Genomic DNA, 15,893 nt, shown 5'->3' with positions numbered 1-15,893 from the left:
CACATAAGTTTTAAAAAATGAACTGAAATTTTTAATCCTGAAGGCTATAGTTATACATATCATTTGATTCAGATTACTATTTAAGCCCAAATGTATTACATGGAAAGGAATTCCCAGAAAGGGCTGAAAAAAGTATATAGTAAGTGGATACTTAACTCTTGAGTTTTATTTTCTAATTATGTATCTATACCTTGTTTTAGAAATAAATGCGTCTTAAAGCTATTCAGAGTAAATATTGTTAGTGTAACTTTAAGGGCACTTCTTTTTTTGTATTTTTAAAAAAATCTGTTTAATGGAAATGTTGCTAAACTGAGTACTTCTTGAAGACAGAGGTTTTTTCTATCCAGTTAACTTGTATCACTAACATACACCAAGGTGCTTATTATTAGCACATAATACATGGAAGAAAATATATGGAAGGGAGTGGGGGAGGCCTTAGTCTGTAAGAATAAAAAGTGAAATAAAACTGAATTATCAGAGAAAAGGAGGAAAAAAAGGGAAATACGCACTTAACCCCTTAACACTTTATCTTTTTGACTGTAATGGTTATTCATTTTGGTAATAGATTGTTTGACGTTTGGGTTGGGTATTTCTCTAGGATTACGCATGGAGATGAGATTAGCGGGTTTTGATAATATAAAAGAAGTTGCTCAGTTCAGGTATCTTCTCCACTGGTTGAACATTATTTCATCCTCAAGTTGTGGAAATGTGTGCTGTGTGTGTGTATATGTGTGTCTATCTCATTGAGAACCATCCTAAATATGTATTTATTTTAATCAGACATTACTTATGGTAGATGTAAAATAATCTTATGTAACTCTCTTGGATTTCTGTTTTGTAATTTTTTCCTTTAGCCTAAAACTAAATGTGACCCTTATGTACTTGAGCATGGTGATGAAGTGAAAATTGGAGAGACTGTACTGTCTTTTCACATCCACCCTGGCAGTGATACCTGTGATGGCTGTGAACCAGGACAAGTGCGAGCTCACCTTCGTCTTGATAAGAAAGATGAATGTTTTGGTATGTGAAACATTGTTATATGTAGGCATGCTAACTTTTCTGTTTAATTCACTGGAGTGTTCTAAAAAAGTATCAGCTACCAGCTTCATATCTAATTAATATAATACTCTATTGAGATATATTTATGTTTCAGTAAATATTATCAGGTGAGACTAAGAAATGACACATATTTGAAATCTGAATCCTAGGCTAGTCGATGATTTTAGTTCATTTTTTTTAAGCTAGTAGATTATTGTTTTAGTTGATTTTTCTGTGTAATAATTTAGTTGTGCTATTATAGTATTAGATTGTTCTCTGACTCGTAATCATTAGCTATTTTTGCTAATACATTTTAATAGGCTTTGAAAGCAGCACTGCTGTGATAACTAAGTGTCCTTCAAAAGGGTAATTGTGACATCATTATAGTAAAGATTGGTTTCCTTTTGACTTCTATTTATGGATATGAAAAAGTCATCCATAGTTAAACTCTGTCACATAATAGTGTAGAAAATAATAGGCCAGGGTGTTAAAAGTTATTGGTTGATATGTTTGTTATCTTTCTTCCTTTTTTTTTTTTAAGATGTTATTTAAGAGGGAGAGACAGACAGTGAGAGAGAGCAAACTCAGGAAGGAGAGGGAGGTTCCTCGCTGAGTAGGGAGCCTGGCACAGGACCCTATCCCAGGAACCTGGGATCACCACCTGAGCTGAAGGCAGACACTTAACCGACTGAGCCATGTAGGCCCTCTTTCTTTCTTTCTTTTTTATGATTTTACTTATTTGAGAGCGAGTGAGCGAGCGAGCCTGAGCAGTGGGTGGGCAGAAGAGGGAGAAGCAGACTCCTCGCTGAACAGGGAGTCTAATGTGGGTCTTGATCCCAGGACCCTGGGATTATGACCTGAGCTGAAGGCAGATGCCATCCAGGTGCCCCAATATGTTTGCTTTCCTTCTTACAGTTTTTTCTTCTTTTCTTCTTCAAGATTTTTATTTATTTATTTGAGAGAGAGAACACAAGCAGGGGAGAAGGGTAGAGAGAGAGGGAGAAGCAGACTCCCTTCTGAGCAGGGAGTCGGGTGTGGAATTTGATCACAGGACCCTGGGATCATGACCTGAGCTGAAGGCAGACACAACTGACTGAGCCACCCAGGCACCCCTTACCTGATAGTTTCATTGATGTATCATCTGTATATATGCCATTCTTTTCTTTTCTTTTTTTTTTTTTTTTTGCCATTATTTTCTATAATAACACCGTAAGAGGTTGCTATCTTGCTTAAATCCACTCATCAAAGGCTTTTAAATTTTATTTTATTTTATTTTATTTTTTTTAGAGGCTTTTAAATTTTAAATAGATACTTTGCACCAGTAAGAAGTAATTTTTTTCACATCAAATTTTCCCCTCAAATACCGACTATACGTGTTCATTTTATATTTTTTGTTTTCTCATACTAGATTATGAAAATGAGTATGGCACATTACAAAGTAATGTGAATCTTGGATTCAGTGATCTTTATATGCCTGTATTCCTTTGGAAAATTAGCGATATTTCTGCGTTTGAAATTCTGCTATAATATATCAGAAAATTAAGATGTTCAGTGTTCTTTTGTTATCTATACAGTAACATTCCTATTATCTTCAGGTTTTGGTTTACTTTCCAAGTAGATTTAGTTACCAGAATATTGAAAGGACAATGGGGATACCTGGGTGGCTCAATGGTTTGGCACCTGCCTTCGGCTTGGGGCGGGATCCTGGGGTCCCGGGATCGAGTCCCATGTCCCATGTCGGGCTCCCTGCATGGAGCCTGCTTCTCCCTCTGCCTGTGTCTCTACCTCCCTCTCTCTCTCTCTCTCTCTCTCTGTCTCTCATGAATGAATATATAAAATCTTAAAAAAAAAAGACATAACCACAACCAAAGATTCTTTTATAGTAATATTTATTTGGACTTTTAGTTAATATGCAGATGGAATAGTATTAATTTATTATTATTAAATTATAGTATTCTATATAATATCTGTCCAGACTTAGTGTTTTTATTTTTTTTTAAACAAACTCACTTTTTCCTTAGTTGGTCCAGCACTAAGTAAGGAGGAAAAAGAGTTGGAAAGGAGAAAAGAATTAAAGAAAATACGAGTAAAATATGGTTTGCAGGTAAGAGTGTTAAATATTGTTACATGTGTTAATTGTGCCTCTGGTTTTGAGTAAAAATGTCTTTAATCTGTATAGTCCATTTGATATATAAAAATAAGTTATTCAGAATGATTTTGAGATTTATGTAATTTTTGTTAGTTGGTTACTATTTACCTCAATAACTGTTGAGGGTGGAATAGAAAAATAATAATACCCAATATTCAAATAGTCATTTCTGGTTTTTAAAAAACGTGGATTAAAATGGTACCATTGAAGAACATTTTTGGAAGACAAAACTTATAAACCACATTAAGACAGTATAGTATTGGCATAAAGATGAATAGGTCAGGAGAACAAAATAATGAGTTGAGAAATAGATTGCACAGATAAATACATAGATGTAAGGGAGGGGTAATATGTATATGGCTTTCAACAAAGATGTAGAGGCAATTTGGTGGAGAAAGGATGGCCTTTTCCAACAAAGAGTGCTGGAACATTTGGACAGCCATATGCAAAAACAAACAAAAGAACTTTGATCTATACCTTGTAACATGTATAAAAATGAACTCAAAATGGATCATAAATATAAATTTAAAACTTCATAAAGTTTCTAGAAGCAAACCTTTTTAAAAAAGTTAGATACAGGTTGTTTTTTAAAGATATCAAATACCAAAGCAGAATCCATAAAAGAGCAAGGTAATAAATAACACTTCCTCCAAAACTTCTGTTCTTCCAAGGACACTATTAAGAGAATGAAAAGATGTGGGGCGCCTGAGTGGCTCAGTTGGTTGAGCATCCTACTTTCAATCTCAGCTCAGGTCTTGATCAGGGTGGTGAGTTCAAGCCCCTCATTGGGCTCTACACTGAGCATAGAACCTACTTAAAAAGAGAATGAAAAGATAAGCCACAGACTTGGAAAAATATTTATAAATCCTGTATCTGACAAAAATCATAGATCTTATATCTGGACTTTATAAAGAAATCACAAAACTCATTAAGGAAGCAATTTATTTTTATTTATTTATTCATTTCTTATTTTTCAGAATTTTATTTAAATTCTAGTTAACATATGGTGTAATAATGGTTTCAGGAGTAGAATTTAGTGATTAACCTGGTATAACACCTAGTGCTTGTCCTAAGTGTCCTCCTTAATACCCAATACCTGTTTAACCCATTGCTTATCCACCTCCCTCTCTCAGCCCTCCATTTGTTCTGTTGTTGAGCCTCATATGGTTTACTTCTGTCTTTTCTTCCTTTCCATATAGTCATCTGCTTCATAAATTCCACATAAGTGAAATCATATGGTATTTTTATCTTTATCTGAGTTCACTTAGCATAATATACTCTAGTTCCATTCACGTCACTGCAAATGGGAAGATTTCATTATTTTTGACGGCTTAGTAATACTCCATTGTATATATCTACCACCTCTTCTTTATCCATTCATCTGTTGATGGATACTTGGGCTCTTTTCATAGTTCGACTATTGTTGGTAATGCTGCTATAAACATTGAGGGTACATGTATCCTTTCGAATCTGTATTTTTGTATCCTTTGGGTAAATACCTAGTAGTGCAATTGCTGGGTCATAAGGTAGTTCTATTTTTAACTTTTTGAGGAATCTCTATACCATTTTCCAGAGTGGCTGCACCAGTTTGCATTCCCACCAACAGTGTTAGAGGGTTTCCCTTTTCTGTACATCCTCACCAACATCTGTTGTTTCCTGTATTAATTTTAGTTGTTTGCACAGGTGGGAGGTGGTATCTCATTGTTTTGATTTGTAGTTCCCTGACGATAAGTGATGTTGAGCATCTTTTCATGTGTCTGTTAGCCATCTGGATTTCTGTTTTGGAAAAATGTCTATTCATGTCTTCTGTCCATTAATAAGAAAATAATTTAAAAGTGAACAAAAGATTTGAATAGACACTTCACCAATGCAGCTGTACAGATGGAAGCTAAACACATGAAAAGATGTCCAGTATTACCAGGGAATTGCAAATTAGAACTAGGTAAAAAGACAATCCCTGTCAAGTGTTGGTAGGCATGTGAAGGAATTAGAATTCTCATATACTTTTGGTGAGAATGTAAAGTGGTGCAATTGCTTGGGAAAATAGTAGTTTCCTTAAAAGTTAAATGTATGCCTGCCATGTGATTCACCTTTCTACGCCAAGGTATTTACACAAGAGAAATGAAACCATATGTTCATATGAAGACTTATAAACAAATGTTCGTGACAGCTTTTTTCTTTCTTTGGAAAACCTTTTTTTAAAAATTTTATTTTTTGTGATCAAAATGTAGTTACCATACAATGTTACATCAGTTTCAGATGGAAAGCATAGTGATTTAGTGATTTGATAATTCTATACATTACATGATCCTTACAATAAGTCTGTCACCATATAATGTTATTAAAATATTATAGACTATATTCCCTATGCTATAGTTTTTATCTGTGACTTATTTTATGACTGTAAGTTTGTACCTCCTTCACCTATTTTGTCCACCCTCCACCTCTCCACCCCTTTAACAGCTACCACCTTGTTTTCTGTATTCATAAGTCTGTTTCTAATTTTTGTTTGTTTTGTTTTTCAGATTCTATATATACAAGTGAAGTTACATTGCATTTTTCTGTCTGACTTAATTTCAATTAGCATACTAACTCTTGGTCCATCCATGTTCTCACAAAGGGCAAGATCTCATTATTTTTTATCACTGAGTAATAATCCGTTGTACGTGTGCACACCACATCTTTATCCATTCATCTCTTGATGGACACAAGGGCTGCTTCCATATCTGAGCTATTGTAAATAATGCTCTGGTAAACATAGGAGTGCATATATCTTTTCAAATTAGTGTTTTCATTTTCTTTGGGCAAATACACACAGTAGTGGAATTCCTGGATCCTGTGGTATTTTCTTTTTTAAGTTTTTGAGGAACCTCCATTCTGTTTTCCATGTAGTTGCACTAATTTACGTTCTCACCAACAGTACCCAAGGATCCACTTTTCTCCACATCCTTACCAACACTTGTTTATTCTTGTCTTTTGCATACTACCTGCTCTCATCGGTGTGAAAGTGATATTTCATTATGGTATTAACAGCTTTTTTTCTAGTAACCAGAAATAGGAAAAAACTCACGTATCTATCATGAATGGATAAACAAATTATGGTAAATCTATATGGTCAAATACTCTTTAGCATAGAAAAAGCATGAGCTATTGATACAGGTTGGAACATGGATAATGATACAGGTTGGAATATGGGTAAACCTCAAAATACTTATGCTGAGAGAAGCCATACATCAAGAGTATGCATTGTATACATCCATTTACATCAAAGTCTAGGAGAGGAAACTAATATATTGTGACAGAAAGATTAGTGGGTAGCCTGGGTACCAGAGAGGAAGGATGTAAGTTCGGCTCTGTAGGGATGGATTACAAAGAAGGATGAAGATACTTTTGTGGGAGATGCATATATTTACTGTCTTGATTGTGGTGATGGTTTCATAGATGTTTACAAATCTCAGAGGTAATTACATACTTTATATGTAGTTTATTATATATATATTTTAAAGATTTTATTTATTTATTCATGAGAGACATAGAGAGAGAGGCAGAGAGAGAGAGAGAGAAGTAGGCTCTATGCAGGGAGCCCGATGCAGGACTCAATCCTGGGTCCCCCGGATCACGCCCTGGGCCAGAGGCAGGCACTCAACCACTGAGCCACCCAGGCGTCCCTGTAGTTTATTATATCTTAATTATATCACAACAGTTTAAAAAAGGGTTACCATTTAGTACTATCAGTAGACCAGGTAGGTAATTAATATCTCCAGTTTACATTTGAGAAACTAAGATCAGGGTCACTCAGCTGATAAATGACAGAATTAGATACGGAATCCAGGTGGTTTTTTTGGTTTATTTAAGTGATCTCTACAGCAAATGTGAGGCTTGAACTCACAATCCCGAGATCAAGAGTTGCATGCTTCTCTGACTGAGCCAGCCAGATGCCCCTGGAATCTAGTTCCTTTTTTTTTTTAAAAGATTTTATTATTTATTTATTTATTTATTTATTTATTTATTTATTGGAATCTAGTTCCTTTTTTTTTAAAAGATTTTATTATTTATTTATTTATTCATTCATTCATTCATTCATTCATTCATTCATTCATGAGAGACACAGAAAGAGAGGCAGAGAGATAGAGGGAGAAGCAGGCTCGTAGGGACCCTGATACAGAACTCGATCCCCAAACCGGGATCACACCCTGAGCCAAAGGCAGACATTCAACCACTAAGCCACCCAAGCATCCCTGGACTCTAGAGTTCTTATGTGGATTTGTCCAGCAGTTTTTATGCCTCATGAAGATGTTGGAAAAATGCTGCCGAAGTAACATTTTTCTGTAAAATTGTATTTTTTGTGATTTTTCACACTACAAGTAATCATAATAGAAAAAATGTTGAGGGACTAATTTGGGAGGAAAATAGAAGATATTCAGGTGAGAAATGTTTTCTTAAAGTTTTAACTCATCTTTTGGAGGAAAGCCCATTAGGGTTGGTGGTTCTTTATTTTCTTCTCCGTTTAAGATACAAATTAAGTAAAAACTTCTGTGGTACTTCCCGGAATTGTATTAGCATTCCCTAACATCTTTCAGTGAATGTCATAATTTATATAAAGATCAACAAGTCATAAAAAAGGGAAAGAGAAGCCTTCTCTGAAGCCCCAAGCTAAACTGACTACTTTCTTTTGGGCCACTGCTGCATCTTGTGCTTACTTTTCTTGTTGAACCAGTCAGATGGTAACATGTTGAAGGTCAGATGTGTCTATCTTCTGGGATTACAAGTTTCTCTGCATACACACTTGTTATTCAGTAAATATTTCTTGAGTGGCTGACTAATCCTATAAATGGAGTTACATTGAGGCAAAAAACTATTATAATTTCCATAGTAGGAGAGTATCTGCCCTTTTCCATTTTTTTAAGCATTTTATACATTTTTCTCTCCTAAGGAATAACACCAAACTATTTTAGGTCTGTTGGAACTTTTAGTTTCTTAGAGAAAAGTAGATTTTTTGCCAAACTCAGGGGTTCTACATATTTCTTTGAATACTGGCAGTTCACAAGAATATGAGACACAGTATTAAGTCAAACTGTACTATATTTTCACTCTATTATTTTTTTATGATTACACATTACAATTTATATGTGATTTATCTTCTATATATGGTTTATGTTCTACAGTTTGAAGTAATATAAACATTTTAAAGGAGATAGAATGAGAATAGCATACTCTAATATAATTATCTTAATTTATATCATGGTCTATTTTAATTTGTTGTTTTAATAGAGCCCACATTGAACCATATCTGCCAAGTAAAGCAAATATACAGACAGTACATTTTATGTATCACTTTAATTTTCTTCAATGAATATTTCATGTTTATAAAGAATACAGACTATGAAGATGAAAAGGCATTGAAGAATCCAAAATACAAAGATAGAGCTGGAAAACGGAGGGAGCAGATTGGAAGTGAAGGGACTTTCCAAAGAGATGATGCTCCTGCATCTGTTCATTTGTAAGTATTAAATTTTAATTGCTCAATACATTCTTTGTACCCTAATCACGTTTGTAGAGTGATAAGACTTATAGGACTATATATTCTGATAAGTAGCCTTTAAAGGAATGGTTCATAAAAGTATGGAAATACTGTATCTAAGTTACATTTTCCTCTAATATTAGAATTCCATTCTCTATATACTTAGATATATGTACACATGCTAATGTTCTAGCCCACTTGAACGAACATTTTTCTTTTAAGAGAGCGCATGCAAGCAGGGGGAGGGAGAGGAAGAGGGAGATAATCTCAAGCAAGCTCCATGCTCAGTGCAGAGTTTGATGTGGGGCGCAATCTCACAACTCCCAAGATCATGACCTGAACTGAAATCTGGAGTCAGACACTTAACAAGCTGAGCCACCCAGGTGCCTCTGAGTGAACATATTTTTATATACTAGATATCTAGAATGTTGGACTAGTAAGAAATTAATAGGGACTGCTTTTTCTTTTGTTTTTTTGAGGGGGTGGGGGACTGCGATCTTTTTATAATTATTTCAGTATTCACCTATGTTCTTGTTGACTCTGAAATACTGTTTTTCTTTGATTCAGTTTTTTCCTTTTGGTAAAGTGGCACTGATAACATGAAAAATGTAATTTTGAGGCACATACAATATGACCATTTTTCTGCATTTAATTATATATTAGCTACATTTTTTTTCTCAGAATATAAATTCAGAGTTTAGTTAGAATTTTTTTGTGTAAGACTGACAACTAATCATAAACTTTGATTAGATGTATTTTATTAATTCTAAGATATACTACTTGGATAGAGTTTTAGTTAGGTATGACAGAAATTTTTTCTTAATGGTACATAAAACAACAGTGCATCTTATATTCGTCAGCTTTGATGAAATACAGCATTATGAATTAGATATACTAAGCAGCATGCCAAATTTTTTTCAAAACTTTTGATGTAATTACTGGAAAACATTGCATTAGAGTTAAATTAGAAGGCATAAATAAAAAATGAAATACATTGGTCTGACACTGCTTGGCTTATTATTGAAGAGCTAATTTAACATTTTTAGAACTGAAAATACAGGGTGATGGAACATAAAATATCCTTAAAATAGCAGAACATAAAATCTAGAACAAAATGCAAATAGGGAATGAGAATTTTTATTTCATTTTATTTTTTATTGATGTATAACTTATATACAGAAAAGTGCACCAATAAAAGCATCAGTATCAATAATATATCATAAGATAAACCCATTGTAGAATACACACTCTTGGTGAAGAAATAGAAAATGATCAGTAACCCCCAGGAACCTACCCTCCCAGTGCCCCCTCTTGATCACTATTCTTGTGTCTTCCCAAAAGGCAACCCCTTTCCTGACTTCCAGTGGGAACAGATTAATTCAGTTTGTTTTTAATTTTAAATAAATGGAATAATTCAGTATTTATTTTGTGTCTATAATCTTTTCATACAACATTATTTTGTTTGGTATGTGGGACCCAGGAAATTTAACAAAAATCCCCTACCCCTGGACAAGCAGAGCAGGACTGACTCCATTTTGTGCTGTACCCACCTTGTGCCGACCTGCTTAGGGCACTGCCCCACCGTAGTCAAGCCCAGGGCACACCCTAATCGGAAATCGGCTCAGTGATAGGCCAGTTCAAATGGATACTTTAGGGTAAGATGTAATTCAATCGGCCACCTGCAAGTGGACCAGCATGACTGTGCAACTTTCTGCGTATCCCATTGGCCACTGGCCCCTATAAAGTTGCTACGCCTCTTAGTCTCGGGGTCCAAGTCCCTGCTCCGCTGTGTCGGGTATACTTGGACCCAGGCCCAAGCTTGTAAATAAACCCTTGTGTGTTTGCATCAGTATCGGCTCCTCGGTGGTTTCTCGGATTCGCAATCTCGGGCAAAACAGGTATATTTTATTTTCAGTGCTGTATAATAATCTCTTACGTGAATGTGCCACAGTTTATTTATACATTTACCATTGATAGATATCTGGGTTATTTCCAGCTTGTAGATATTATAAGATTTGCTGCAGAAACATTCTTGCATGTGTCATTGGTGCAATAAAATGTGCTTTTCTGTTAAGTAGTATATGTAGGAGAATTTGTGTATCTTTATTAGGTAATGACGGTTTTCTATATACTTTTGATTAATTTATTGTAAATGTAACCTACATAGTCTTTTAGAAATCAATTATCACTTCAATTTTCTTTAAAGTGAAATTACTGATAGCAACAAAGGTCGGAAGATGTTGGAGAAGATGGGCTGGAAAAAAGGAGAGGGCCTAGGGAAGGACGGTGGAGGAATGAAAATTCCGGTAAGACATGTTTTCTTTCGTTCTTTATTCTTACAGCAAATGTATTTACTGTTTACCTTATGTGCCAGGAATATGGTATTAAACACAGGCGGACATGATTACTGTCTGTGTGACATTCACAATTACCAAATATACATATATGTGGTAATATATATACATAATATGTGGGAAATACACACACATATATATATGCATTGTTTTGTGGGGGTTTTTTGTTTTTGTTTTTTTTAAAGATTTACTCATTTAAGAGAGAGTGAGCAAGAGCTTAAGCAGGAGGAGGAGCAGAGGGAAAGGGAGACCAGCAGACTCCTCGCTGAGCAGGGAGCCTGATGATGTGGGGCTCTATCCCATGACCTTGGTTATGACCAGAGCCAAAATCAAGAGTTCGATGTTTAAGCCACTGAACCACCCAGGCGCCCCATGCATTGTTTTGTTTTTAACATTTTTTGGAAGGCTCTTAACATTTTTTTCCTTCGTTGAAGCTAGGATAATAAATGCCATTTCTTGAGCCTGAGGTTCTTCTGTTTCTTTTAGTTGTTATTAATAATTTCCATGCTATATCTGGTACTAAATATTGCAAGAACAATCACAGTGTTATTTTATTTTTTAAACACTTCATTTATTTGAGAGAGAGAGAGAGCATGAGTGGAGGGTGGGCAGAGGGGGAGGGAGAAGCAGACTTCCTGCTGAGCAGGGAGCCTGACTTGGGGCTCGATCTCAGGACCCTGAGATCATGACCCAAGCCAAAGGAAGACGCTCAACAGACTGAGCGACCCAGGAGTCCCATTTTTTTTTTTTTTAAGATTTTATTTATTTATTTTAGTGAGAGTGCACGTGCACACATGTGTGCCGGGGATGAACAGAGGGAGAGGAAGAAAGAGAATCTCAAGCAAAGTCCTCACCAAGTATGTAGCCCTGTGTGGGGCTTGATTTGAGAACCACGAGGTCATGACCTGAGCCAAAATCAAGAGTCAGATGCTTAACCAACTGAGCCATCCAGGGAGACTTTACAAACAGGCAGATTCTGTATTAGCTGGATAATCCATTTTAGATTTAAGAATCAGGTCATGTAACAAGCAGTAGAGGAAGGAATAATGTCTGGAAAACAATACAGTGGTTAATTCTTTAGTCTCCATGGTTCATCAGAGGTTTAGATTATCTTTTACAAAAACCTTACAAACTAACATGATTAAAGAACTTTCTTAATAATCACCTAATACCTAAGTAATAATGAATGGATCAATGTGAGGTTTAATGTGAATTTTCTTTCTTATTGAGGTATAGTGAGAAGAACATGGGTTTTATAGTCAAATCTACAAAATAGAATTACTTTGTTAGAATAGGTGCTCTGTCACTTACTAGTTGTGTGACTTAGGGCAGGTTTAGACTTCAGTTTTCATAGTAAAAATGGAGATTATAAAAACTGTTTTCTAAGGGATATCATGAAGGTAAAGCTCCTAGTATGGTGCCCAACATACAGTTGGCATTCAGTTACTGGTAACTTTTAATGGTTCTTAAAATAATGAGAAGTCTTCCCCCACTTATTATGAAAATAATAAAATTCTCTTTATGATTCTTTTTTTTCCCTTAGGATTGACTTATTTTACTTATTTTTTTTTTTAAGGATTTTATTTATTTGAGAGAGAATAAGAGAGAGAGCACATGAACAGGGGGAGGGACAGAGGAATAAACAGGCTCCCTGCTGTGCAGGGAGCCAGACATGGGGCTGGAACCCTGGGAGACCCTGGAATCATGACCTGAGCCAAAGGCAGACTCCCAACCCACTCAGCCACCCAGGCGCCCCTGATTTATTTATTTTAGAGCGTGTGTGTGTACATGCTTTGTGTCTCACAAAGCTTGATGCAGGGCTCAGTCCCATGACCCATGAGATCATAACCTGAACCAAAACCAGGAGTTGGTTGCTTAACTGACTGAGCCACTCAGGCACCCCTGTCTTTATGACTTAATGTTTAATCTACCCTTTCACTTTCTTAGGCAAGGCTAGGGCAGCATTAGATTTAAGTATGTACATTGCCTTTTCTTCTGGTTAGGGTGGGCAACCTCTGCGGCATCTCAGTGAAATTCGGTGATCACTATTTAGAGTATACTGTTCTCTGTACAGTCAGCTATACTTATGGATAGACAAGACAATGTAGAAGGATGACTTGAAGTTTTGTGTATAATCATATGTATTCCTGCATGTATTCGATGGATTTGACAGGTTTTTCTTTTACATCAATCTTTCTAAATCAAAGAGTGAAAGTACCAGGTTGGATACAGCAAATTTCAATGTATTTAGTTTCTACAGTAAGTTTTCTGCTTAACTTTTGGTAACAGATCCAGCTTCAGCTTCGGCGAACACATGCAGGCTTGGGGACCGGCAAACCATCCTCGATTGAAGATGTTCACCTTCTCCAAAACAAGAGCAAAAAGAACTGGGAGAAAGCGCGAGAGAGGTTTGCTGAAAACTTCACAGAAGCTAAATCTCAAAAAGATGTCCCAGGGACCGTCCCTTGGGTCAAAGGGACCATAGAGTGAAGGTCAGTCATAGAACACAATTCAAGCTTTTTTTAAAAAAGAGTTTGGAAACTCGTATTTTATTGCAGAACTTTTCCCTCCGAAGGGTCTGTGGCCTGAGGGAACTGTATTACAATATACCCCCTCATGATTCTGAAATGTGTAATAAACTGGTTTGCAGCTTTTAAAAAAAAACATTTTTTTAATAATAATAATTGAATTAGGTTATGCTGTGAGCAGACTAAAGTTCACAGGGCACGGCTGAGCTTATCAAACTTTGTTATTTTTATCTTGTTTATAAGACCTATGTAGGCAAATTTCATATAACCAGTAATGATTTAAATGTACATTTGTCTGTGTCTTCATATATTCATTATTATAAGATATACAAGAGAAACATCAAAATTTATAAAAACAAGTCTGATTAAATGCATCCTTGTTTATGTCTTTAGAACTTAGATAAAAAATCTTGAGAAAACAGGGATAGTGGTGCATAACTTTTATTATTCTTGAAATATTCTAAGTACTATTACTGAAGAACTAATGAATAAGTGATATATTATGGAAAATTAGTCTTTCATTGTTTTCTTCTGTGAAGAATTTGTTGATTTGTACTATATATTAAGCATTTACATCTGGTTTGTTTTATAGCTGAAATATTTAGATATGAGCAATTGAGTACAGTATTGAAATATTCCATGTGCTGGCATTTATAGTTTTGATAAATCCCATTGCTGGCAATGGAGTTGTGCCAGAGAAATCTGATTTCTACTGCAAGAGGATTGCCTAGCCAAGGCCTCAAACACAAAGATATTTATTGAAAATGTCTTCAAATGCAATAAAACCATTATAATTATAACATCAAAAAGAGTGATTCATTGAACCAATGTTTTAAGCATATTGGTCTGCTTTGAACTCAGGACCAGCCAGAATTTTCCTTAAATTGGCAGAGCAGTAACAGTAGCATTACTTTAAATATTGGAGAACTGCAGTGCAGCTTTCTGAGTGCAGATGTCACTACTCTGCCGGTTATCACTGTTCTCTTCCTTTTTTTTGAACTTTTTTCTTAGCTTTTTGCAGGGAAATTATGCTGGAACTGACTTTTTTTTCTGGCAGTGAATATAAGCTATCACTCCCTCATCTACTATAAAGAAATGTCTTTAAGGTTGAGAAATAGTAAAAGAAAATTTTGAAAAAAATTATACAATGAGGAAGACAATTCAGAAATAAAGGCTACTTGTTGGAATTTCTACTCTGAATGGTTTGGAGTACTTAGGAAGAAAAGGGGTGGTGGGGAAAGAAAGATAAGTTTAGTACTAAAGATAAGACATATGACCAGATTGTCAAGACCCTTAAAGTCTAAGCTGGGATAATCAGAGGCCCTATAATTCCAAAACTGCAAAAAGTAATTTTCTGTATCCTTCATAGCCACCTACACACCCTAACACTTCTATATGTACATTAGACTTGAAGGCAACAGAAGTGTTCTGCGTTTTTTTTGTTTTTTTGTTTTTTTTTTCTGCTTTAGAATGAAATGTAGTCATTTACATGTGGTTCTAGTACTGGTGCCCTGTATATAGATAACAATATAGGAGGCCCAAATTAGAATTGTGGTAGATTTCATTCACTGAGTAAAGTATACAACTGTGTATATAATATTTCCCATTTTTATTATTAGATTGTGGAAAACTTTTTCATTGCTTTCTTTTGTTAAGAAAATGGAGACTTGAAAATGGTGATAAAAATTGAAATATATGTGATATTTGCATTATTAAAAAACCCTTTGCAGATCTAAAGTCTCAGGGCTATACTCTATGGTGGTTAAAGGATGAATAATGTCTGGGTCTATTTCCATTTGTGAAATAAGAATAGTATTTATTTCTCATGTCTGTTTTGAGTAGAAAATGAGAAAATGTATATAAAAGCACTTTGTAAACTGTAAAAGTAGTACAGAGATGTGAGCTTCTATTTGTTTAGAAGCAGAGGTGTGAATTATGTACAATTTGGATTACACATAAAATTGTTTTGTGTCTCATTTTAAATAATTTATCAACACAGTATAAATTTACTATTGTGGTAACCTTTTTGAGTTTATTTTTAAGTGGAGCTACAGGTTGCTGAATTTTAGGAAATCTAATGTCTTTCATTTTTGCCAAAGCATGAGAAGCTGCCAAAATTTGAGTATGGAAGAAACCATCATTAGAGTAAAATAACAAATTGTTTCTAGGATTAAATAGCTAGGTAGCACTGTTTATCAAAAAGGATTTTTCTCCCTGGTTTTATTTTTTTTTTAAGATTTTATTTATGCATGCATGCACCAGCGGGAGGTGGGGCAGAGGGAAAGGAAGAGGGATGGTGTAGA

General features: G+C 35.1%; 1 protein-coding gene across 3 annotated transcripts in view; it reads left to right on the top strand.

Moving 5' to 3' along the window:
• AGGF1 (angiogenic factor with G-patch and FHA domains 1) overlaps positions 1-15,893 on the top strand; it is a 47,399-nt gene that overhangs the window by 20,701 nt on the left and 10,805 nt on the right. For 2 of the 3 annotated variants that reach the window (XM_077867538.1, XM_077867517.1), the window contains exons 10-14: positions 855-1,020; positions 3,060-3,142; positions 8,560-8,687; positions 10,915-11,014; positions 13,352-15,611. In XM_077867538.1, coding sequence (XP_077723664.1) covers positions 855-1,020; positions 3,060-3,142; positions 8,560-8,687; positions 10,915-11,014; positions 13,352-13,552 — 678 coding nt within the window. In that variant the 3' untranslated portion in view covers positions 13,553-15,611. Of the gene's footprint in view, positions 1-854; positions 1,021-3,059; positions 3,143-8,559; positions 8,688-10,914; positions 11,015-13,351; positions 15,612-15,893 lie in introns of those variants that run through there. The other variant, XM_077867527.1, reaches the window with a different exon arrangement.

The sequence above is a fragment of the Canis aureus genome, chromosome 2 (assembly GCF_053574225.1).
Source record: "Canis aureus isolate CA01 chromosome 2, VMU_Caureus_v.1.0, whole genome shotgun sequence".
Lineage (NCBI taxonomy): Eukaryota > Metazoa > Chordata > Mammalia > Carnivora > Canidae > Canis > Canis aureus.
This window is presented reverse-complemented; position numbering and strand designations above follow the sequence as displayed.